At 38.7% G+C, this 24439-nt stretch overlaps 1 protein-coding gene across 2 annotated transcripts in view; it reads right to left on the reverse strand.

Annotated features, from left to right (window-relative positions):
* The window catches only part of PTPRN2 (protein tyrosine phosphatase receptor type N2), a 685048-nt gene that overhangs the window by 229759 nt on the left and 430850 nt on the right, over nt 1-24439 (reverse strand). For both annotated transcript variants that reach the window (XM_074899931.1, XM_074899932.1), the window contains one exon: nt 19195-19259. In XM_074899931.1, the coding sequence (XP_074756032.1) occupies nt 19195-19259 (65 nt within the window). The remainder of the gene's footprint in view (nt 1-19194; nt 19260-24439) is intronic.

Below are 24439 nucleotides of genomic sequence, written 5' to 3' on the forward strand. Positions count from 1 at the left end.
GATGGCAGCAATGCCAGTATCAGGATGGTTGTCCTAGGGACACACTAAGATCACCAGCCATCAGAAAAAGACTAGAATAGAAAAAAAGTCCTTGGAAAAGGCATGAGGTCAGATTGCACAAGCAAGTTAGTACTGGGATCATCCAAAGGATGAAATTTTCTTACAGGTAAGGTAGTGAGGTAGTAGTTCCACCCTTATCCTTCTGCCTTCAAAAATTAGTCCTTATTTTCTAACAGGAAATCTGCCCGATACAGTGTGGGCAACCACCTGCTTAGAGCAGGAGATGGGACAAGGAAACTCCAAGCTCCCTTCAGCCAACATTTTCATGATTTTGTAGCTGATTCTCCAGATGCTTCCAGGAGCCAACAGGACTTCAATATGAGGAAACTTGACAACACCTCTCAGAAACAACCTTGCAGATCACCAGGGATGGGCATTGCAGCCATGGTTATTTGGGCCACAGGAAGAATAATGCATAGCTGACAGTTCACTCCTGTCTCTCCTCTGGGCTGTGGGCTTCATAGAGAACCAAATGCTGCATATCTGATGGATGTCTGGTTGACCTGGGCAGTACAAACATCTTTCCCTGATAAGCTAGGGAATGCACCCTTCCAAATTTCATAAAGCTGTCATACAGAAGAGAGGGAGGATTTGTTAGGTATTGGATGAAAACCTTATGCTCAGAGCTAACAGATCTTTGCAAACAAGAGCATTTATTGTCGAAAAAAGAGAGAAAAGTGCATGTTTTTAGTACAAAGTTATAAGGTAAAAATAGGTAAAAAACCAGCCTGAGGAAAAATACTATGCCCAGGATTTCATCAAAACACTCAAGTGCTGCTGAATACTTGAGCTAAACATGTGGCAGTCACCTCCCATTTATACCATGTCATAAAACCTGAAAGAGTGGGTCATGCCCCTGTGACACTTCTGCATCTGAAAGGTCTTTCCTCTTGCCCCAGTCCCAGGGGTGATGTGAATAGCCAGTTCTTCATGCAATTCCCAGGTACAATTTAAAATATAAACAAATTTCATGAAAATTGCACTGATCTCTTTTTAATACGTCATAATTTTCTCTTGGCAACATGCTTAAATTGTAGCAATTGCCTGGAAGACATAAAATACGATGGGGAAGGTGGAAGAAAGGAGGTACTTACTGCTAACTATATACTGGAGAGATAAGCGCCAGTCATAATCTGACCTGATATTAATTTCTGTATGAGAAGAGGTTTTCAGAAGAAATCAAATGCTAAATAGTTGTATATAATTGCAAAAAAAAAGTAAGCTGTGAAGTCATGGGCTATTAACTAATCACCATACTTCAACTAATGGCAGCATACAGTTGCTAGGTAACCCCCGATAAGATGTGTGCAGTAGCTGCCTGAGAATTACTAGAGAAAAGTGATTCCCTCCGCTGCCACCACCACCACCAAAACCATCCCTGAGTCAAACTGATTACATAGGAGTTTCTGTTTTGACTGACTTTATAGGAGATAAATGCTGACTGCATTGTGTTTAGACAGATGAAATCTGCACACTAGTTGATAAAATCAAAAAAAATGCAATCACTGAAGTGCATTTGTTACTTTTTCAATGGGTTCATTTACCCTTGACATCATAACGCTTCATGCTGTAATCCCGAGTTCTCCAACTGATTTATTTTTATATACTGCATTGTATTTCATAACATGTAAAGAGTCAGATGACTGGAAGCTGACTCTGAAAATGAACGAGGAACAGATACCTACTGGCACACATAAGCAGTGTTGCCCTTTTACCATTTTTTAATATTTTTTACTCTCTGTTTCACACTATCACAGTTATGTGTTTGATGGAAACCTGAAATTCAATTCTATTTGAGCATTTTTTTTTCTTTATTTTGGTTCACCAAGTTAATAGTAAATAAAAATGAATGCTAAGCTAATTCAGTAAACAGTTTTTGAGGAAATATACTGGCTCACTTGTTCTGAATAAAATAGAAACAAACCCAAAACTAAAAACAAATTAGAGAAGAAAAAGACATCCCCAATATGATGAACTACTTGGAAACTGCTGGCAGAAAATAATAGATTTGATTTTTTTTTCACCCAACTGTCTAGCATTCAGTATAGTATATATACTCTGCAAACTATTTTGGCAAAAAGACTTCCTATGTTTCTAACAATGAATCTTGATATTATTCCTTTTCCTAGAAAATCAGGTGTTCTCAAATTATATAAAAGGAATAAAGATAAATTCAAACGTATTTCACCTTTCTAAACATGATTTTTACAGTGTGTGTGAGTTGTCTCCCTCTTCTGGCTGATCTAGACAACCCAAGGGACAATTCAAACACATGAGGCTTCAGTTCTGTGTGGGCACTGTGCAGTCAGCTTCTCTCACATGTGTGAGCTTATACAGAGACTACAGCATCTACCTACAAGTACAGATTTGCAACTGGGCAGTTTCTTCATGGTAAGCACTCTGTCCTCTACCATGAGACTACCTATCACCCTAGGAAGAGGTGAGCAAGCAATGAAAGAAAGAACAAAATAAGAGATGACAACATTATTACATTTTTTCTTCTGAGTTAGCTTTGAGGTTAGGGGACACACCAGGGGTTTCTACACTACCAGAAGAGAAACACAGTTGTTTGCATACGCTCCAAGTGGCATGACTATTTTCGTAAACCAATCACACATCTCCTCTGCTGGCATCAGCCAGGGCTCTTTCCATGGCATACATTGCTCACAGCTTGATGCAAGAAACTGCCCGACAACTATACTGAGAAACAGCTTGTTTTGTTTTTCTAATTTGGAAAACAAAGGCGCACTGCAAGCTGCGCTGACTGGGAAGTCATACATCTTTAACACAATGTAAAAAGGAAATAAAAGAAGGAAACATCCTTTAGTTACAGCAGATACCTTCCTCCTTCCTTGCAAAGTGCCCTGTCAGGATGGCCGACCTCATGCCACTTTTCAGCACGAGCTGAAAAAGAATGAAATCTTCATTTTCTTTGTGTTCAGAATTCATTGCCTGCGAAGAGTGGGCTTCAGGTTGCTGAAAGAGACTTTCTCTGGTGGGATCAGCTATGGAACTGATGTAGACTACAGACTATTCACTACATAGGCCAGCTGGTCTCAAAGGGTTGCCCTGGAAGAGAAGTTAACCACTGGGCCATCAAGATCCAGCCAGTTCCAGAATAACATGGTACAGCCTGATATGAGCTTTCATCTCCCCTCACACTCAGTCTCTTTCCAGTGAGTTCCTTACAACAGGAGCCCTTGCATCTCATTTCAAGAAATCACCTCAACCTAGTCTCGTGGCTATGGAGTATAGGACAGGCCTAATAATGGCCTCGTATTGCCTCTTAGAAGTGTACAAGGACTGGGAGACCTGCTGGGCTCTGATTATCCGATTGCTCAAGCTCGGAGTGCTCACACACTGCATGAACACAGCCTCAGTGCTCAGACAGTCAAGAATGGCCACAAATGGTAGAAGATCACACTTGGGAATCCCTTGGACAGGCTTATCAGACCAACATGGAGTTCAGTGAACATTATTTGTACCATTCACATCTTCAGCCAACACTACAGATTATGATATCCTGAATTTACCTAGTTATTTATGTGACAGAATCATCTCAACACCTCAGTTCTTGTGGAGATCCAAACTATTCGATCTTACCTTTTAAACTGAATCCCATTCAACTATGCTGCCTTAGCCTTTGGCTTTCCCTGTAATCAGTGGTGTGAAATAAAAGGCAATTCCAATCATAGCTGGACTCTGCTGATTATAGAGCTCAGTTGACTACACTCCTATCACAGATGATTCAGTTAAGTGTCTGTACAGCTAAGTTAGGGGTGGATACTGTTAACTACTAATAGACTTTTCTAATCAGTGGACTCACATCTCACTGGAGCATGTAAGGGTGCAACTAAGTCTTGGAAACTGTGAGCCAGTCTTTCAAAGCTCTGAAAAAAGCCAGAACCAGTCGTGTAAACAGAGAGCCTGGAAACCTTTTGCCTGCAATTGTTTCCTCCTTCAGTGTTCTGTGAAATACAGGTGATGTACCGTTTCTGTAACTGAACAGGATTGCACCGAAGAAATGACTTGCATATATCATTCATCTTCTCAGGAAAATGACCCAGCAAACCTCTAAGTATTTGTTAATCTGTCAGATATTTAGCATGAGAGAATTCAACCTGGTGGTTCCCTGCTACATCATGGTAATTAATAATAAAGGTATTGGTTATGCAGCAAGAAAGAGACCTTGCTCTGAAAACTTTACAGCCTGAATGGACTGGGCAGGAGTACTGAACTCATACTCTGCAAACAGAGGATTTCTGTGGTTCCACCTCTCTTGAGCCAGAAAAGCCACAGCTGACACTATTTTTCAGACTGCTCTCCTGACTTGTGGACAGGTTTCTAAGACCATGTTTTAAATTGGCAGGTGCCAATACCATATATTTTTTGTGCCACTGTATATAATAAAGATGGCTGCCTTCTTCAGTTTCTTGGAGGTTATTTGCATTCCTAATCAGAGACAGAATTTGGCTGAGCAAATCTGGGAGTCCCCAGGATGAAGCAGAAATTTCAGTAGAAATTTAATTGCTTGAAATGTATCAAGTTGCCATATTTTGTTTATTTCCTGAGATTCAATTACGAAAATTGCCAGTCTGCAACTCCAAATTGCATGACAACTGTTGAACTTACAGTCTCACAAGGATAATCACCCCAGAGCACAACAACACACACATTGCTCCACTACCATGAATTAATATAAGCTGCCAGTAATTGAAAAAGGCAGAATAAACTCCACACTTCCTTTATTCTCTGATGGTTATAATGAGGATGTCATTCTATTGTCTCCTGGGTGAGATCTTCTGCCACCTTGGTTGTCATAGGTTTTTTTCTAGACATGTTGGGTACAAATATGGTTTCACTTCACAAAATGTCTCTGTGCCCTCACCAGTCTGTTCATCCTTGTCAAATCACGATTTCACACATTGTTTTCTGCACATTCCCTAATCTTAGCAAAAGTTTCATTTCTCCAGCCCATTGCCATTGGCTATTAGTCTGGCACAAAACTCAAGCTCAAAATGAAAAAGATAAAACAGAGAAAAGACAGCAGACGCAGCTACTATTACTTTGCTTTCTCTTGTCACAGCTAACAAAATACGCACCACTGTGTCATTGGTAAGCCAGAGAGACAACCACGTGTATCTTGTCAAGCACTATGAATATTACCTACTCTGGAAATATTCTATATCTGCCCATTGGTGTTTCCAAAATTCACCATGGCAATAAGCAGAGGAACATTTTGTTGTCTAATGGATACAAAACTGCAATAACAACATGGTATTAGCCACTGTGGATGTTACTGACCAACAAGATCACAGACAACACCTGCATCTGCTCAAAGCTTCAACTGTTGAAACTGAAAGACCAAAGTCTTAAAATGACAATTCAAAATTTCACACATTAACAATTTTTTTTAACATTATGGCATCCTCATAAAATATTAGTTATCTGATGGACTTTTATAATTTTTGCCTCCTTTGTATCAGCAAATTAAAGAAATTGAGCTTGTTTAGAAAAGAGATAAAATTATTTTGCATGACAAGACAAATATGTTTTAAAATGTAATGAAATGCTGTCAACTTGTTTAAAAATTTTTATTGGCAGATTCTGGCTTCTATGGCTGAAAACCTCACTTCTCTGATTTAGAAAAGAATGATTTTCCCTTTAGCATTCAAATTTGCATGCCAATATACTTTGCATATAATTTACATACCATACTGTATCACAACCATTTTGTCTCTTATTGTAAAATCCAAGATCAGCTCCTAGCCTTTCATAGCTAGGATTATTAAAACATTTTGTTAAGTCAAGTCTGCAGATAAGCCTTCATCCTGATGCTCCTGGAACTGCATACTAATGGGCAGGAAAGGTGAACATCTGGTTCAGGCACTAGATTGGGCTTTGGGTCCAGTTCCAAATTCCTCACAGACTTGTTTTTAAATCTGAACAATTTTATTTAATATCTTTATAACTCAGATCATTATTTGTGAAATAAGAAAAATGATAATTTTTATTCCCCTTCTTTTCTAATCTTGTCTTTTTGAGTGATTATCTCTAATCAATCAAAGGCACAGCTTTCCTATTACTCTATGTGTGGGCAGGTACCCAGTGAGATCCCAATCCTGTCTATAAAGCATTAATGTAATGTTCCTGTTAATCAAAACTACTCAGCCTTTTTCCAATTAAATGATTTATGAAAAAAAATATCAATTTGCTACAGAATGATTTTTTTCATAGATCTGCGCAAGTTTTAGGGAAACTTTGAATAGGGAATTTTTTCATGTCAGAGACATGATTTTTGGTTAAAATTCAGTTGACAGAAATCTTTACCACCACAGTTTAGTGTCAGAGCACTCCTATGGAAAACCAAAGTTCAAACCTTCACCTGCTTGACTCAGAACAAGGATCTTGGTATGAAGCGGAAGCTGTGTTGAACACCTACCCGTCCCAGTTCTCATAAACTATTTGGAATATTAAAATATCTACATAAACTGAAACAATTCCATGAGGCTATTCAGTGTAGCTGATGAGGTTTAGCCGACATAGAAAAGCAGTGCAGAAAATCAGTGTCCCTCCTTCAACATGAGGACCTAAATCTCACTCTGTTCTGGGGCTCTGTTGTTGTGTTTCTGTCATAAAAAACGAGGAAAAGACTTGATTTCATCCAAATGGGAAACCAGCAATGCTCTACAATATCAAAAAGCTCTGCAGTACACAAAACCGTATCCTGCTGAGCACTGCTAGGCCTATACACAGGAGGAAAACCATAGCACACATCCTGAAGCTGCCTGTGATACTTCAGTAGTGTGAAGTAGCAACTCCCTGAAAGACTGGAAATGGGACCCAGGACCACAGCTGAAGGCCATAAAACACCTGGAGCTGCTTCTTTACCCATGGCATGAACCCAAGGACATTACTTAACACAAGTACCTTAAACAACTAAAAAACATTGCAGAGGTTAGTGGTGTGAGTACTCACACTGTATTGGATATATTGTTTACGCAGGGCATTGCTTATCTCCAGATACTAGCTTGAGATGAATTATGGTTTAATGATTGTCTAATCAATTGATCATCATCATCATAATCTCTCTCCTTAAGACAAACACAAATCAGCATTTCAGCAGAAGTTAGTATAATTGATTTGATCCTTTTTTTCCTAAAATATTCATCTATTGTAATCAAAGTTACTTGTTATATATGAAGAATTCCCAATTCTTATCCATGATGAAACAGTTATTATTTATGCTAAAATTAATAGTAAAATGTGTAAGAAAGTGAAATGAATAAAGAAGAACTTGGATCAAGTAGTGCTGCCTACCCTCAGAGCAGACTGGTGTTGTTCTGCTGCAGAACACAATGAACTTCACAGAGTCAATTCAGTGTCTTGGGAAAAGGCAAAGAGAAAAAAAGGCAGCTCTGGTCTGAGCATTACTCTGGTGAAATGGGTAACAAGAGGGGCCATTAATACTCTCAGATGTACATCTTGCTAGTGCAGGTAGAACAAGAAGAATGGGCAACTCATTCTTTTAGGAACAAGTAATGGGATTTCCCTGAAAATATCTAACTACCTTACATTATCTGGTGCCTGTGTGCCTGTGTGCCAGACACCTGTATGCTGCTGAACACCCATCTGCTATATATGCTACATGCATATCTTTTTTTTTTTTTTTTTTTTTTTTTTTTTTTAAGCTTGGCAAAGGAGTTGATTAGGAAGATAAAGTCTCTGAAAAACATTTTGGACAAAGATGCCAGCACAGATTGTACAGTAAAAGATATCAGGTCTGCCAATACACTCACACCACACTGCAGGCTGCTTTTACTTGCCTCTCAATGATTTATTGCACAAATTACTGGAATTCTGAAATAGTACAAGCCATATCTTTATATTTCTATTCGGTAAAGATTTGATAATGAAAGGATGCAACCTCTTCAACAAGCAATATTCATATTCTAGTTATTCTCTTTTCTTGTTCAGTAAGAATATCCTTTCTTTCAGAGCAGTCTCTGCTTATCTTTCCTTTCTGCTCTCTTCTGCTACAGGCAATATAGCTGAATGCTGCTGATACGACTTTTGTCCAGTTCCAAGTCTAAAAAAAATACCTTTTGTATGACAAATTATCCAGAAATTAAAGAAACACACTGACAGTATTTTGAGTTTTAAAAGGACAGAGCCACACGCTGCTTGTGTGTGCACAGAGATCAGTAGCTAGATGAAACTGTCCAGTGTGCAGTAGCACTCACAACTCAGAAAACACAATACCTTCCACAAAAGGAGGTGCCTATATATATATATTTATGCAGTTATTTGTAAGATCAGGACCTTAATGATATATTTAATTTTAAAAAAGGTCATAAAACCCCCAAGAAGTACAAGGAAGGACAAGAGATTATGTATAACTACCGAGTTCAGTAATAATAATTTTAAAAAGTATGTCAAGACAAACACTTCTTTTACAATGGCCCAGATTTTCATACTAGTGTAGACAAAAAACGTATCAAGAAATATTTTAAGATGAATGTTTGACAAGTATATTAATTGAACATATTATCTGATGTAGAAAACATACTACTCCCCCTTTTGGATAAACTATGACACATTTTATTCACATGATATGTTTTTTATGCTTTATATGTTCTCCAATTGGTTACTGCCTGACTCTTTCATTCAGTGCACAGAACACAAAATAGAAGTTAGCTCTTCAGGTTGTGCATATGCATGCACAGATACATAGATACACACACAAAACCCTAAAGCAACATACTGCACTTATCTTCTTCCCATTTTTAGATCATACATATTTCATTAAGCTTCATGCAGAGTGTCTTCTGATTTATGGTAATTGTCAACAAAAGCAAAAAATGCCGACAATTTTAACCCTGCAGTACTGAGGATTTAACTGGGATAAAATTAAAATGTTTGGAGGGGGGAGGGAAACACAACACCCTAAGCCACTGGGAGCTTGACCCTTGAGATGTTGTCAATTTTTTATTTTATTTTATTGTGTTTGTTGTCTGTAGAAGCAGATGCCAGCAGCAACATCTGATGTACTGGACACCTCCAGTGTTATCCCAGCATGCTCATGGCCTGGAGGACTTGGAGTGAGACTAATTTCCATATCAAACCCAATTTAGATGAAACATCTTGGTTAAAAAAAAAAAAAAAAAAAAGCCAGCGCATCAATAGCCCCTTGATTAGATTTTCATCTCCTGAGCAGACAAATATGAATATTTATTACCATGAATGCAGATTTCCCTCTTTCCATTGCTCTGATCTTGAATATTACCCACTGCTAATTTTTATGAAAATTTGGGCAACATAATGTTTTCACATAAACTGACAGTTCTTGAGATAATCCCGTTATTGTTTGGTGGGAAATGACAGTTTCCGCTTATTCATGTGTTAACGAGGGATTAAATACTGTTTTTCATCACCGTAATCTAAGATGGACTGGAAATTAAAATTCGAACATTGTGCATTAGCAGAGCTTTGAGGACCAGAATTTGTTTGCATTCACTTAGTAAAGATCTGTAAATTAACAGTTTAACAATCATGTGAAATCTGTATCATTAAACCCAGCACTGATGTTTGTAAAATGTAGTCATTACTCTACTTGCAAAAGGTAAAGAGCCAAAGAGACAAATAGTTTGCAAAATGACACCCCTTTGCAAGAGCAAAGTGCACAGTGAACTGTTGTCAGCCACAGCGGTCCTCGGGCATTAATGGACTAGGTCATTTTTCTGCAGCAGAGAAGCATGTCCCTTTTCCTTGTCACAGGTTCTGATACTCAAACACTTGATATGCTCAGATCACATTGAAAAATCACTCTATGATAGTGCTAAAAGCAGTCTTACTGACCCAGGAGCTGTTTTCATGCATGCCAAAGTGCTGTGCTCACGCCCTATCCAGGTCTCGGTGTGAAGTACACAGACACATACTGAAATGGGCATTTTGCTGAAGCCGCAGTATATAACTATGAAGGATCAGTTATCTTCTTGATGCTTGCACCTAACGCCCAGCAATGCAAATCAGAGATACCCACATGTACCAAAGTGAAATTAGAGACCTATCAGTGACATTCTGCAGTTCATGAGCCATTATATTGCTGTTTCTATAGAAGCTTTGAGTTACGTTCAGTTAATTCAGTTAAGTAGGTTTGCAATTCTATTAAAAAGACCCCAACATTTCCTTTGATACCAGTCAAAGTGCAAACAAAACTAAAACTATGCCTAGTCAAAGCAACTCAAACCTCTGTCTTAAAACTATTGCATCAGGATAAATCTTGCCAATTCATGGAAAAAAGAAACAAAACCGAGCTTCAACAAAACTAATTTAATAGAAACTCTCAGGCATAGATTTAGAAATGTGTTAAAAATATTCTGACAAAAATATGATTTTTATATGTATAGCACACAAAGCCTTGCACTCTGAAGGATGCTGAAGTGATGAACATGCAGCAGCACTACAGCAATGTTGCCACTAAGGGTGGAAACTTAGTGATGTGCAACCAAATATTCAGCCTTCCCAGAAAGAAGATCAGATCTTAAGTTTTACAGCCTATTACTAAAAAACCTACAATACATGGCACAGCAATTCTTGTAACTAAATAGCAAAAAAAAGTCACTACCTGCAGTTGAAGCTTTAATTCTATGGAAAACACATGCCTGCTATGAATGGTCCCTAGCCGGGATCTTGCTTAGACTTAGAAGCAAAACAGCCTAGAAGAGTACTAGTTGGCCCAGGACACAATGTGAGCGACCAGGCCAACAATTTAACAGTAAAGACAAATGTGGCGCCATGACAGGCTCTGTGCCCTGTTATGTTATGCTGACGTACACACTGACATAGCTATAAGGCCCCTGATGCCAGGGATTCATATAGAAAGGGTGGATATCCCACAATTTGAATCTTAGCCTAAGACACTTACAGAACAAGAGCAGAAGTCCTGATGAGTGGCTTTCCATGTCAACCTGGAGAGGAACATTTGCTGTCCAGGAACTGCTAGAGAGAAGGCTGAGGGACCATGATCTGCCACCTTTTCCGCTCCTCAAACAGTTAAATCTGTGTTTGAGATTGCTTGAAATCCACATGTTCCTGCCAGGATCAACCTTTTGCCTCTGGAGGTGGAAGAATCTCCCTTCTCACAGTTTCTGACCAGTTCTATCACTCAAACTTCAGCCAGCTAAACATAATTTAATCTTAATCTACAGCTTCCCTAGCCAATCCATTGCACCACTGAAGATATTGTTTTCCTTTGAGTCATAATGAACTGGCTGCTGGTAGAGGGAGGATGCTGAATTTATGAATCAGTAAGATATCTAGCACAAACAATCACTTTCTCCTATATAAAGATCCTACATATCTTCTTTATGAATATATCACATGCAGGCTGCCAGACCATAGGGTGGATAATAACATTGATTTTTAAGCAGAATTACTGTGCAGTTTGCTTTATGTAGTTGGTGCTAGTATCTAAATCTTTTTTCTCTACAGATCTATAATGGTTTGTAAGGCAAACTCTGCTTTAAAAACAATGGCATGACATGGCCTAAAACCAAGGCAAATCCTTAAACCAAACATATGTTATTTTTTTAATGGAACAGTGTTAAAAAATACAAAAAGGAACAACACTGGTAGGATGCATAAGTTCCTGAAGCCACAAGACAAACCATATCTTGTTTCATTTTACATGATACTGAATAAAAATTGAATTGCTGTAGTTGCCATGGCAACTGCCACATCACTTGGCACTTCTGCTGCTTTAAATCACACAGTGCTACTGTAAAGGAATTCATGAACCAACATGACACTTGAATACTCGTGCTTTTTATACTGTTTCAGGAGGAAAACATAAATCAATATACACTGATAGTTGTCTCTGAAAATCAGCTTTGTTGCATTTTTCTTAACATTACAATCTCCTCATTTCCTTGTCGTGTTCTTTAAAAATTTGTAAAGAAGGTAGAGGGCGTTGTCACAATCAGAGCACAAGAAAATAAATTACTACTGACACCTGATTTCCAAACGGAAGCTGTGACCTGTCATTCAGATGTCAAAATACCTCTGCTATGCAATATTCAAATCAAATACAGGGGATAAACATTGGAACTTTGCCCCTCCACAGCCAGAGATGGTGTGATATGTGACAGAAGACAGTCTCAGTAGCATCCAGGCATCTCTTTAACTCCAAACTTATCAGTAGCTTAAAAGGAAAGTCTAACTATATACTTAAAGCTAAGCATATTCTAAATGTTTGCAGAGTTGGGACCATGATTTATATTGTTTTAGTATGTTCTGTATATACCATGTAGTCACGGAAGGTATATGACAAAATAATGTGGTAAAATGATATACATATACATGCTGCATATTTTTTGTTTTTATTTTGCTGTTTATTAACACTCTGGATGCAATTTATTTGAAAAGCAGCCCTCTAGTGGGCTATGTACTGTAATGAATAGTTAATAAATAGCATTAACATTATCTCTAAATATTAGCTAAAATGCATTTTGCAAAAACATACAAGATCTTAAATAAATGAGCCATAGAGCTCCATCATTCTCTTTGGAGAAATTTAATGTTCTGTTTAGCTTTATCCCTTAAAGCTCTTGAAGCATTACTTCTATTATAAATGCTACTGTATGACTAACTTCTGATTAGCATCACTTTACTATACATGTATACGCACAAAACTGTAAGACTGAGATATTATTTACTGTCATTGGAACTCCATAAAAGTAGTATATTACTATAGCATTCTATGTAAAATATAATGGATGAATTTTTAAGGTTACACAGCTTTAGAATCTGTAATTTGTGTGTGTGGGATATAGTAAATCTTCTCATCATGCCTTCACCAAGAACATTTCTAGGATTGTACTCCTTAAAGTTTTTAATTTAATAATTATCTTTCTTATTTGTATATATAGCCTTAAAGCTACATGCCTTAAAACAAAGAGCCCATCTCTGACCTGACACATGCCTTGCCTGTAGCAATGTATGTTGCTCCGTAACAGTGTCCTCCTGGAAGTCTCTGTTCAACTGCTAATCAACATAGCCACAGTGATTAGCAAAAGCCAACAGCAAGAGCCATCTGCAGGATTTCCAGTCCTAGATCTTATGTAACAGAACAAAATGAATTTGCTGATGTCTAAGCCATGGGTTTTGTAGGAAAAGGTGCTGAGAGCAGGCTCATAGAAAAAGCCCTCCCCGGTGTCCCCTGGTCTAAGATTGTTTACACTGTAATACAGTGCTGCATTCCCTCATGTGCACCTGTGCTCAGCTTCAGCCTAATTAGTTCTGGTAAGAGGAGGGTGAGTTTCAATGGAAGTTGAAAACTTATGTGTGGCTTGGGCTAAAACTTGAGTATTTACGCATGCACAGCTGCTGTGCCTACCCCATGGTCAGTATCAGAACTACCTTATTTAAGTGATCTTGGGTACAGCACCCCTTCCTATCTCAGTGTACCTCTGGGTGCAATACCTGCTCCAGATCAGGAGTGTTTGCTGATTGCCAAGATGTCACTGTAAGGAAGGCAGCTGGAGCAGATCCCAGGCTGATTTGGTCTTCACAAGCCAAAAGCCAACCCTTAGCATTCTATCTAGTAGTCAGAAAAGATCAGAAAAAAGCTGACACCTTATTCTTCAGCAGTTGTAAATGATTTTTCAACTTCTGCACTAACTCCAATTTTTTGTGGATTTCCAATATCATTCTGGTAAAATCTGGATACACAGATATTAATGACAAAATTCTGCAACATTAAGGAAAATAATAAGTTAGAAATCTAATTTCCTTCTCAAAGAGGCTTGCATATCACTGGGAAGTCTGTCTTACGTCCTCTAGCTTCACTAGGATTTTTAAATGCAAATATCTTTATTGCAGTAACATCACTTCATGCAACATCAACATAATTCTACACCTATCAAAATATCTATAAATGAGAATATCCTGAAACATGTCAAAATATCACTGCTCTATTTTAGAACATCTAGACGTATGGCAAAGTGTTAATTTCACATACATTATGGGTTATTTCCATTTGATTTAGAAAACTATTCTGATTCTTATGTCTGCCATATAAGGATCATGATTCAAATCTTACAAAGTTACAGTTCCAGTGATGAGTGTATTTTGTGCAGCCCTACTGGGAAATGGAAAGAGTTAATTTAAAATAATGTATTCTGGAATAGATGCTGTTTCACCAGTTCAAGACAGAATCAGTGCTGTTTCCTTGGTTTGTTTCAGGCCTTGATCCACAGAATCATAGAATCACAGACTAGTTTGGGTTGGAAGGGACCTTAAAGACCATCTAGTCCCACCCCCCCTGCCATGGGCAGGGACACCTTCCACTAGCCCAGGTTGCTCAAAGCCCCGTCCAACCTGGCCTTGAACACTGCCAGGGAGGGGGCAGCCACAGCCTCTCTGGGCAGCCTGTGCCAGTGTCTCACCACCCTCACAGTGGAGAATTTCTTCCATCTAATCTAAATTTACCCTCTTTCAGTTCAAAACTGTTACCCGTCATTCAATCGCTACACTCCCTGATAAAGAGTCCCTCCCCATCTCTCCTGTAGCCCCCTTTAAGTACTGGAAGGCCACTAGAAGGTCTCCCCGGAGCCTTCTCTTCTCCAGGCTGAACAACCCCAACTCTCTCAGCCTGTCCTCACAGGGGAGGTGCTCCAGCCCCCTGATCATCTTCATGGCCTCCTCTGGACTCGTTTGAGCAGGTCTAAGTCTTTCTTATGCTGGAGGCATTCAGATAAGTTATTATTATTCAAATCACAGACTCAGCGTACAAAACCTGATATGAATCATTACACTTTCTTGAGTCACTGGAGAGCCTGACCTGTTATTCTGAAATTGTTTTGGAAAATAAATTTTAGCCAAAATCTGAATAAACAGTTATTTTTCCATGCCATAGTAACTGCATTTTAACCTTTATTTGAAACTACCTTAAACTGGAGCTGGACTAGAACTAGACAAACTCTCGTCACAGTCAAGCTCAGCATGAAATTGAACTGAAAAATACTGTGCTTTTATAATAATTCAAAAGTGTTTATGTGAAGAGAAGGAAGTGGCTAAGTTCCTAGAGGATATGGAAGAAATCCTAGGTTACTTAGAGACCTCTGTGTAGAACTGTGGTTCATCGCGCCTGCTAGATCCCTTGGGCTGGAGAGCAGCTCCTGGGTTAATGTCCAGTTGGACTAGTGTTTGTGTGGGACTGGAGCTCCCATCCCTACTGAATCCTGAAAGCTGCTGCTGCTAAGGAGGCTTTCCCTCCATGTGAGACCAAATGCTGTCCCCAGGATCTCACAGGGGTGCTCAGCCATGCAGAGCAACAAGTTCAACTCTTATTTCTCCAAAATGGAATGGTACACATCAAGTTAGGAGATAGGAGAATGGAGTTACAGGTCCTGCTTAAATGCTGTTTAGTGTTCAGGTTTTTTACCAATAATATACATCTTATGGCATTATGCAAATATACACATAGATAACACAACACTTACATTCATACTCTCATGTACACTTAACTATAGGAGGTTCTTGAGCTTCTGAAGATGACCTTAGGACTTCAGAGGTTTATTTCATGTGTGGGAGATCAAAATAAAATACCTCAAAGACAACAGCAGCTTCACTGCATCTGAATAAACAAGAAGCTGTGAAAAGCCTATGATGAATTTGTGTGGCACAAACATGCATGACAATGACTCAGACAAATATTGGAGGCCTACCATGTAGGAGTTTCAGAGCTGTGATAGGTGCTGGAAAACTCCAAAAAGAAATAAACATTTTAGGAAATATAATTCCAGAGGCAGTCAGTACTATAGCAACACACACATCCTCAGGATTTCAGCAGAGTTATTCTTGGTCGTCTTACACACAAGATAGGTGCGGAAATAATTAGCACTTAAAGAGTCATAAACAGCACATCAAACTCCAATCTAACTCTCTGGATTGTTGAATATTCTGTCAGCAGATGTTAGATGTTGAGGTGGATATGCTGTGGAAGTACCAGTAAGGGTCTGTTGTTCCACAATGACCTGAAAGAAGCTCTGCTTACCCACAGTCCAGAAAATGCTTTTCATTGTATCATCCAAACCTTCCCATGAAACATACAGAACTTTTAAATCAGCATCCTGACATGAGTAGCTTTTGATGTATCTTAGGAACTAATTTTTAATCCTGCTAAAGCAGAGCCTACCCTATGTTGACACAATGCAGCTAACCTCAGCTCTATCAAAAAAACTCACTGAAGCTGTGGAAAACTTTTACATGACATAAAGATGATGAACGGTATTGTAGCTGTGGTAGACTCCAGACCTGTGTTGTTAATGACTACATAGCACAAGTTTATGCAGTGACATAAAAGCAATTCATCAGGCCTCCCCGGACCTGACTGAATGTCTCAGTAAGCTTGGTGTGAATTTTATAATCTGTTGTTGCTTTTGAAATGCTTTTGTTGTGATAGAGAGAAAGCAAGAGATTGAGGAGCTCAGAGAAGCATTTCTCTTCTCCACAGTTTCCTTCTACCACACCGAAGTCCTGGTAGTCTTCGGTGTCTACACATTTCTTACTGAGGCACAAATCCTGTTATCATAGATCAACACCTAAAACAGATTCCACTGTCCAGAGCAACACATGAATTATTGTTGATCTTAGAACAGTTCCTACATTTGTTTATACAGCTGCTCCATTTGCCACTAGTATCCCAGCTATATTTCTTTTGAGCTATTTCAGATATGAAACTTGCCACGCAAAATCAATCCTTTTCATTTTACAGTCCTGCAAGTGAAGATTATATATTCATTAACTTTGTCATGAATCTGACCTACTGTCCAAACAAAAAGGCCATTTCTCATTCTGAAACTAAAGAATTTTTTTCTAAGTACTTTTGATTTGAGCATCTTGACTTTGATTTACAGTTACCATTACATATAATTCCATTCCTACAGTGTGAAGAAAAAGGAATCCTTATTCAACAAAAAGCTCCTTCATTATGTTAAAACATGTACTTTCTGTTATTTTAACCCTGTTAAACACCAGGGTGGATCAAAAACAAACTGCAAAACTGGATTAACATAGTTAGATTTGACCTGAAATAGCCAGAATCTGATACCCTATCTACAAAGAAACAGCATGGTAACAGCACTCCATTATTTTTCACGTAGGTGAGACTGCAGAAAAGTATTAATTATGTATACAATCATATCTGATAAGATTTATAAAGGGGCATATGCACAGCTGGGAGAATTCTCATCCAACAAAATATATAAGCAGCTGAATAAATGTTCTTCCATCAACTTAATGTTCCAAATGACTTGGTCCTTTTGCTGCTGATCACCATATCTCAGATGTAACTTGAAATATATTTAGGCTGAAATATCTGCTTCCCTTTGGTTAATTTTCACTTTTTGTCTTCTAAAAAAATATATTTGGCAGAGTGTAAAGCAGAACTTTCTGTCAAAGTCTTTATTAATCCAAGTAGTATCACCATTTTTTTTAAAAGCTATGATAGCCTAAATATATGGGAAGTGAGTGCTACAGTGACTTTTACTAAGCCAAGCACAAGAACCAGACTGGAGAGATCTCTAGGTGAAAAACTTGTCAATTTTTTCCAGTTCTATTTGCTGGTCTTAAAAAAACTAGGAAGTCCTTGAGGCTGTAGCTCCAGTACGTCCTTAGACTACCATGGTTAGAACAACCCTATTACTACAATGTGGATTAATGATACAAATAACAGGTGCCAACTTCTTGCATTTCAAATATCCAAAAGTGCTTTCTTTTTCCATTGACCACATATGAGATAATAATTCATTTAACAGTTAGCATCTGAAGAGAAGTGGGCTTTCATTTTCTAGCTCACTTTGAAGCCAGCTGGAATCCATTCAATGACTGGAATTGGACAAAATACATGGAGGTATTTCATTAGCATGAAGAGTCCCATTGGGTAAAAGTTTACTGAATGTGGCTTCCATTGTCTGTGCCATAGACCTGGTTCTCCTGTTGTTTAGCAGAAACCAGGACTGGCAGGTAGCACAAACACAAACTTCACTCTGGCTTGAAGTCAGGACACAGACCTAGGTGCACAGCCATGTTCCAGGATACACTTCCCAGCTCTCGAGGTTATGGACCCTTGACAACCTCAACTAGTTAAATCAGCTACAGTTAAGAAGAGATGGGAGCTTTCATTTTCTGATTATTTCACCTGTTTGTTTCCAAGTTCTAACTTTTACAGTTTTGACCCTGAACATCTCAGCAGGCCTCAGTATTGGTACCTCTTCAGGACCAAGTCTTTAAATAATGTGAATAAAGTTGCACAAAGAACCTCAGAAATCCTGGCAAGTTAAGTTCTTAGGCATGAATAAAAATTAAAAATATAAAAAACAAAATCAGTAAAAAAAATAATCCTTCAGTATATTACAAGTTAGCAATTCATTATTCTTAATACTGAGAATAATGTAATCACAAGAAAATGACATTTGTCTAGCTCTGTGAGCATTCACCACTAGCAAAATTACTTAAATGAAAAGGAAAAAAATAAAGATAACTGTGTACACAAAATTAGCACGAGAATTAGCAATCAACTGTAGTTCACACAAGGTTCTTAGCAGATAGCATCATCTTTATTAATAAATGATGAACTGCTTAGTGGAGTTTTTGCTTAGTGATATCACCACAATAACAGACACATGTTTTATTTATGTTTCAAGTTACGTCCAAAATAAGCAACTCATTCACTATCAGACTCTCTCTAACATCTGAAGACTCTTTACCCCAAATTTAAACTTTCATTGATTTAGATGAGATAGCACTCCATCAGAAGCAAGAGGAATAATACGATAACTTCAGTTGCTGTACAAAAATCTTTGGGGAGTTTGTCCCTGGGATACAACAAAGCAAATAACTGCATTTTTTAAAGCTGGCTGCACTTTTCTCATAAGGATGGTATTTTTTCTCTGTGGGATACGGTGCTATTTGTGCAGCAGATTGTATTTTGACAGATGTAACTGTATCATAAAAAGGCCCTTAGCACTATCAGAGTGGTAGCTCACAAACACTCATGAGCTCCAGGATTTCTCAAAAAAACCCCAACAATTAAAATATTTTTGAGAGTGTAAAATGCCCCAAGCCGCTTACCTCCCCCACACCAGTCTGCAGAATTTTCAGTCCAGTTGTTTTTTCAAGCTTCTCTTTGTTTATGGCTGTAAGGAAAATTAAGATTGAAAGAGTTACGGGAGAGCTGGAATATGCATGATTTTGTAGTATTTACTAGAAAATCAAGCTTCTTTCCTCCATCAGTAAATTCATGACAGTTCCTACCTATGCCACTTATAGAATATCTGTTCCTGATAACTCTGCTAGTCGGGTTTTTTAATGCATAGGTATGCTAGTAATTGTTCATTATTATGTGAAAAAGAAAGCCAAACTAATTCTAGTTCCCTTGGATACACAGTATCACATACATTTAACACATATACACAGTATGTTTTGAAAGTTCTCTTCAGTGGAAACTTCCCACTGTCTTCCTTCCAGTGAAGATTAGGGCAGCACCTTACCATTACAAGAGCACTGTCACTGTGTAGGACACTTCATAAGAAACACAGACTCTTACCTAGCAGGTAAGATAAACAGTTTATTTTGCAACATTGGCACACAATGCACAAGGGTTTGTTTTGCTTTTTTAAAAAAACTAATTTTTTTCTCATTTATCAGCTCTATATCAGTATAAACATTCAAACCAAAGATAATGTAACCCAGCATAAAACAGCTAAATGCAAAACAGAGGTAGTAATCACTAAGATTACGTTTATATTTGCAACCCAAATATGCCCAGAGTATGAACTTGAGCACTGTCTTACCATTGCCCATACTTTTAAATCATTACTATTGTCTTAACATGATTTTGGCTTTTGTCCACTAGTATTCTCACAGAAATATGCCCATCCACAGCTCTGGGGACAGCACAAGAATGAGATTATTCCCAGCTGGGGGTATGGGTAAGGTCATCCCATTTTGGATGGGAAGACTTTAGCCTTCTAGATGCAAACTGTGTCAGTTGGTCTCACGGCTGAAAGCCAGCCACCTGGCTTGATTTATTTATGAGTAGAAATGAAGCCTTGCAGCCTTGTTAAACTTTCCTCCCTTTAGCAGTCTAGTCATTGACTGTGTAATCCAAGTGAGTCATCTATGTTCTCTCTGCAGTGAATGGAAAGGGATGGACATTTAATGTGATGAGTCATTCCACATATTTTACACACATCTGCAGGCACCTATCTCTTTCCTTTGATTAAGGGCACAATTTGGATAGACTCAGCTTCTCAACTTAAGCTGTTAAAGGAACAATTCCTGCTAGAAAGGACAAGAAGAGTGGTTGAACATATTGTACACTGTAAATTTACATAAAAATACTGAAAGGAATGAATATATTTTTCTTTCATTTTTGAAAAATACTCTTTAATCACTGCTGTTTCAAACATATTCACAACAATTCAGATTGCAGCAGACAATTTTCAGAAGCAATATTATTGTGAACTGATACTTTATTTAGCTTGTCCAAAGGGCAACACAAGTGACTCATATTTATAAGTCTGCCGATGACACCAAGGTGTGTGGTGTGGTTGATAAGCTGAAGGGAAGGGATGCCATCCAGAGGGACTTGGACAGGCTGTAGAGGTGGTGGTGGGCCCAGGCCAACCTCATGAAGTTTAACAAGGCCAAGTGTAAGGTCCTGCACCTGGGCTGGTGCAATCCCAAGAACAGATACAGGCTGGGTGATGAGTGGATTGAGAACAGTCCTGGGAAGGACAACTTGGGCATGTTGGTGGATGATAAGATCAGTAGGAGCCAACTGTGTGTTTGTAGACCAAAAAGCCAACCAGATTCTGGGCTGCATTAAAACAAGTGTGGACAGTAGGGAGGTGATTCTGTCCCTCTACTCCGTCCTCATGAGACTCCACCTGGAATACTGTGTCCAGCTCTGGAGGCCCCAATACAAGAAGGATATAGAACTGTTAGAATGAGCCCAGAGGAGGGCTACCAAGATGATCAGAGGGCTGGAATGCCTCTCCTGTGAGGACAGGCTGAGAGAGTTGGGCTTGTTCAGCCTGGAAAAGAGAAGGCTCCAGGGAGACTTCATAGTGGCCTTCCAGTACCTGAAGGGCACCTATAAGAAGTGTGAGGAGGGACTTTTTACAAGAGACTGTAATGATAGGATGAGGGGTAATGGGTGGAAGCTGAAGGAGGGGAGGTTTAGATTAAATATAAGGAAGAAGTTTTTTACTGTGAGGGTAGTGAGGCAGTGGAACAGGTTGCCCAAGGAGGTTATGGATGCTCCATCCCTGGAAGTGTTCAGAACCAGGTTGGATGGAGCCTTGAGCAACCTGATCTAGTGGGAGGTGTCCCTGCCATAGCAGGGTGTTTGGAACTAGATGATCTTTGAGGTCCCTTCCAACCCAAACCATTCTATGATTCTATGATTTCAGAGGCAAGTCATATCATTAGGGCTCAATCTCAACTCATATAGCCAAAATGTGGATATATCTCACTTCATATACCCAAAATGCTGGAGAGCAACTCTTCTGAAAGGGACCCAGTGGTCCTGATGGACAAGTGTGATATATGTGAACAGTGTGGTGCAGCAGCAAAGAAAGCCAACAGGATGCTGGGTTGCATCAACAAGGGCATCAGCAGCAGCGATAAAGAAGTCATTACCCTACTCTACTCAGAATACTGCGTTCAGTTTTGGTCCCCGCTATACAACAAAGGTGTGGACAGGCTGGAGGGTCCAGAGCAGGGCCCCAAAGATGACTGGGTAGCCTGACATGTGAAGAAAGGCTCAGAGAGTTGGGTTTGTTCAGCCTTGAGAAGACAAGGCTTAGGGGAGACCTTATCACCATGTTCCAGTATTTAAAGAGTGGCTACAAAGAAGTGGAAGACTTCCTTTTTACAATGAGTCAGATAGAAAAGACAAGGGGTGATGGGTACAAATTAATCCTGACAGGATTCCGACTGGACACAAGAGGAAAGTTTTTCACTATGAGAACAATCAGCCATTAGAATAATCTTCCCAGGGAAGTGGTGGATTCCTCAACATTGGACGCTTTTAAGAATCAGGTGGACAAGGTGCTGGGCCATCTCATCTAGACTGTGCTTTTGCCAAGAAAGGTTGGACCAGATGAAGCTTGAGGTCCCTTCCAACCTGGTATTCTATGAGTCTGTGATTCTATGATTCTGATAAGAGTTTGTATGTGCAAAGACTCAAGAACTGAAAATTTAAGCAATTCTAATACAGAGAAACTTTTCCAACTGCCTTCATCAAGGGATGAATATTGCCTGTGATTTAAATGGAGAGGAAAGGTCTTTTAGACCCGCACAGGTTTGTTTTTGCTTTTTTTTATATGCTGCCAATTAGGCAGATAGGAACATGGAGTCCCAAGCTAAAAAAGCTTAAAGAAATGTTTTGCTGGGTGACAGTCTAAAAATTGCATACAATACTCACACACAATACACCATGCTTCACACATTCACAAACATACTTATTGCACCCAGAGTCACAGAGATCACATGAGAAGGAGAGCTGCCTGGACCATGTGATTTGAGGCTACATTTTAACTGTGTTGTATATGTTGCACAGTACAAATTTCCAAAAGATAAGTAAATCTTTGCTAACAAGCTCGATTTTCAGCCTTGAGACGGACTCTGGGCTATGTTGCTTCATTGATGGTTGATGACCTGCCATGTCATGTAACAACATTCTCCATTTTGGACGCGCCATTTCACTGCAAAGCTGTGCCATGGTACCACACTGACCACCTCTCATCCAGCAGAGATATTAAAGGCAGATTTCTGCCAAATGCAAAAATTTAGAAGATTTAAAAACCTCCTTCCAAGAAACTGAATGGTCCAATAAATGATTCTTTGGTAGCTTAGGGTAAAGGGAACTGCACAGCAGAGGGGCTGCAAAATAAATGGGTGTAAGTAACAACAAGGCTTAAATCACAGTGTGTAATTTCTTACCACATGAACAGTTAACAGAAAATATTTGGTCTGCGGAATCATTGAATTTTATAATTACTATTACATATTTGACTCCTTTTTATAGCTTTCCTGCAGACCTTAATTATTGGAGCTTTGATATTAAAAAACAACAAAAAAGTTTACTTAACACTACCCCTCTCCCCCTTGATACTGGCTAAAACACAAAGGACAGCTTCTGGCAGCCATGCTAACATAAACCCTGCCAAAATTAGGCATGACATGTTATTGATTAAATCATAACCTGAAAATGGCCAAGCTCAGGCACTGTTACATTGTGGAGACAGCGGAAAGAAACACAGCAGACAGTCTCTCATGTTCACTCCAGGTGTGTACAGGAACATATTTTAGCTAACCTTGAGCTCCACAAGCAGTTCAGGAAGGTCAAGAAATCCTGTCCAAAACAGTGGTGCTCAAGCATCGACTATCAAGCAGCTGCTTCAAGTTGCTGAATAGTGAATATAACTACTTAACTTTATCTATGCATAACAGTAACTGAGAATTTAAGACCATAAACCATAGTCAATAGCCTTTAGATAGATGAGGAAGAAGTGGTGGGAAAATAAATTCAGATATTAAAAACAAGCTACTAATCATTTGAAAATTGGCCTAAATTTTTAAAAAGAATTTTAGTGTACTATATGCAATTTATTCCAATACAAATATACAGCAGATGATGTTTCTGTTGCAAATTTTATGAACTGGAAATGATAATTCTGGGTAACATGGTATACTGCACATTCCATCAAAGTTGATTTTTTTATGGCCACAGCTTAAAGTCCTGAAATAGTAATGGAGACCTGACAAACTCATGAGCAAAGAGGCATAATAAAAACAGCTATTCAAAAAAAAAGAAAAAAACCCAACCCACCCCAAACGAGTTAGCAACATATAAATCCCTTTTTTAATCTTCCACTGAAACAAAAAAGGCTTCCAAACACACAAAAAAGGAGGCCTTTAAATTATATTCTCTAGATGAAGGATATGCAAATTACCTGAAGAAGCGGAGCCCTATAATGTTCTCAAAATTCTGCAATAGCCTATTTAATTAGTATTTTAATTTATCAGAATAATTCTTTGCACTTGACAATTTATGCAGTATTCCATATAATTAAGCACGTAGCTACAGTGGAATAATTTTGCCTACTCTCTGTATATCAGTTATTTTAACCTGAAAGAATCTGTGGAAGTCTCCTCTGTGATCTAAATTACAATGGGGACAACTTAATGGCTTTGCTCTATTAGAGAGCACGATGAGGGTGTTACTGAGTGTTTAAGGGTAGGGATTGTCACTGTTCATAGCTTCACTAACCTGAGGGAGGTCTGATGTGTTTTCTGAGGGCTAACA

The sequence above is a fragment of the Athene noctua genome, chromosome 2, assembly GCF_965140245.1.
Source record: "Athene noctua chromosome 2, bAthNoc1.hap1.1, whole genome shotgun sequence".
In the NCBI taxonomy this organism is placed as follows: Eukaryota; Metazoa; Chordata; class Aves; order Strigiformes; family Strigidae; genus Athene; species Athene noctua.